The sequence below is a fragment of the Lipomyces doorenjongii genome (assembly GCF_038497915.1).
Source record: "Lipomyces doorenjongii strain NRRL Y-27504 unplaced genomic scaffold V1508scaffold_49, whole genome shotgun sequence".
Taxonomy (NCBI): Eukaryota; Fungi; Ascomycota; class Lipomycetes; order Lipomycetales; family Lipomycetaceae; genus Lipomyces; species Lipomyces doorenjongii.
In genome coordinates, this window is record NW_027118116.1 from 119253 (window position 1) to 121303 (window position 2051).

Consider the following 2051-nt stretch of genomic DNA (forward strand, 5'->3'; position numbering starts at 1 on the left):
TTACTTTGAAAATATCCTTACTATTTCGAATGATGAATTACATTCTAAAGTACTCATAAATTTGAACTATCGACACCCAAGCAAGCGACAAACAAGCGACAAATTTTCTTCTCTTTATCTCTGACGAACTATTTCGCCGTGCTGATATTAAATTCTCGATGGAATAATTTTTCACATTAGTAGGCAAGACATGTTGCGTAAAATGTCTCGCTGCTTACGAATTACGTTTGACCATCACGTCGTGCCATAATTTAACTGGCGGCGATAGTAAACTCCACTGTCTGGTGTTGCCCAAATATTTTTGAGCTGTCAAGGACTCTGAACATTCATACCACTCGCGCTCTTTCTGATTTCTGAATCTTCGTTCCTGTTTCTGATTTGAAATTATGTCTGCCAAGGACGATCTGGACAGTCGCCGAACTGCAACTGACGGTCGCGTGGCGTCGCATAACGTCACGTAGCAACATATTGCAAACACCGCAGATATCGCAAACTTGCCTCGCGACACAATATCAACTGCTCTTCGCCGGCGCACTCGATTGGACCATACCAAACTGACAGACATCGTCAGGCGGCCGCTGTCGCCGGACACACAGGTGGAGGTGGCAGCTTCTCGAGAAGAGTACGATCAGGTGCTAGAGATTCTCGAAGACGAGCTCGGTAAATGTTTTTTCAAGTCTGTATCTGTGGCTCGCTGACCAAAAGCTTGAAGGTATCCTGAACTGTTGTACGACAGTGGGACAACTCTTGCCACTGTCGCTCCTGCACCAAGTCCACTTCACAGTAGAATGGCATACGAGCTAGTTACCACATCAGGGACGAAGTGAAGCGATCTCAAGGAATAGATGCTGCGGTAAAAAGCAGAGTCTCTGGTGAAAATGAACCACCAACACTACAAGTACTGTGCACGGGCGCACGACGAAGGCTTGGGATAGTGCTCTATTCTACTCAGAGGAGGACGACGAAACGCTACTGATCGCTGTTGAGGTCGGGGTTTCGCAGCGCTACGAAAGTCTGCGAAACCCCACATCTTAGGCCGCGTACGGTCAACTTTGAGGAAAACACTAGGTCAATTGTCATATCCGAGAACTTCACTACTGAATTTGAACTCGTGTGACTGTATGACAGCCGCCAATTGGTGTCTATTCTTTCAAAGCCAACAAATTGCCCATACATTCCTAATAGCAGAAGCTCGTTCATCTCACCATGGCGCGTGCTGTAATGCCCGTATCGTCCCTACTTCCTTATTTTCGACCTGCGCGATTTCCGGAGTGTGTCTGCCCATCTTCCGTCCAAAGTTCTACCTCTCCATGACTGTGCCGCATAGTGTTCTATATCCCACGCCTAGCTCACCTTCGCATCCACGCAGCCTCGCGTAGCTTTTTCTTCTTCAACGAGGCTGTTGTTCTCAGATGCACTGATGGCGGCATCTGTGTGTCAAGCGAGAGTGATGTTATGCGAAGTAACCAGTCATGACGATTCATTTTCGGCTCTGCACCGGCTGGGGAAAGGCGGCTCAAGTCAAATCGTATAGACTTACACGGTTGCGAACTATTCACCCTGTTAGTGTGCCTCGGATTGTAAGAATGCAGGAATTTAGACATTGATATGCTGCACTGGTATCAGACTAAACTTAAGCATTCAGGAATGGGCAACGTAGAGTAATATTACATTTGTTGCCTCCGGCAATGACCGTACCGCTACTGCTCTAAACGTTCCGCCGGCAATTTACAGTTACAAATATAAGAGAAACACGTGAAGTCATAATATATCTGCCCTTAATTATACCAATAATTGGTCAGCTTGTTGTTTGATAATGGAATGACGTAAAAACTACCGGCTGCATACGCCATCCACTATCCACATCTACGCCATATCCATCATGAATGCCAGCGTTGATGTGCGATGGTCGTGTTCTCATCGCTCAGACAAGTTCTGAGAAGTGTATATAGAAATTAGGGCTGTTGCGAATGCGAATATTCGCAGATATCCGCAATATTCGTTATTCGTATTCGCAATCCAAAACAGTGCGAATAATATTCGCTAATTTT

The 2051-nt window shown here is 45.9% G+C and overlaps 1 protein-coding gene across 1 annotated transcript; it reads right to left on the reverse strand.

The window, feature by feature from the left end:
• Positions 1–169: 169 nt before the first annotated feature.
• V1508DRAFT_216297 (uncharacterized protein) lies at positions 170–843 on the reverse strand. Its single transcript, XM_066936253.1, has one exon. It carries the CDS (start codon positions 563–565, stop codon positions 215–217), a length of 351 nt encoding a protein of 116 aa, XP_066794232.1. The 5' UTR covers positions 566–843; the 3' UTR covers positions 170–214.
• Between the last annotated feature and the right edge of the window lie 1208 nt (positions 844–2051).

What these genes read in the sequence shown, in the direction of transcription:
- V1508DRAFT_216297 (XM_066936253.1), bottom strand. Translation starts at nt 565, where the DNA reads ATGTCTGTCAGTTTGGTATGGTCCAATCGAGTGCGCCGGCGAAGAGCA.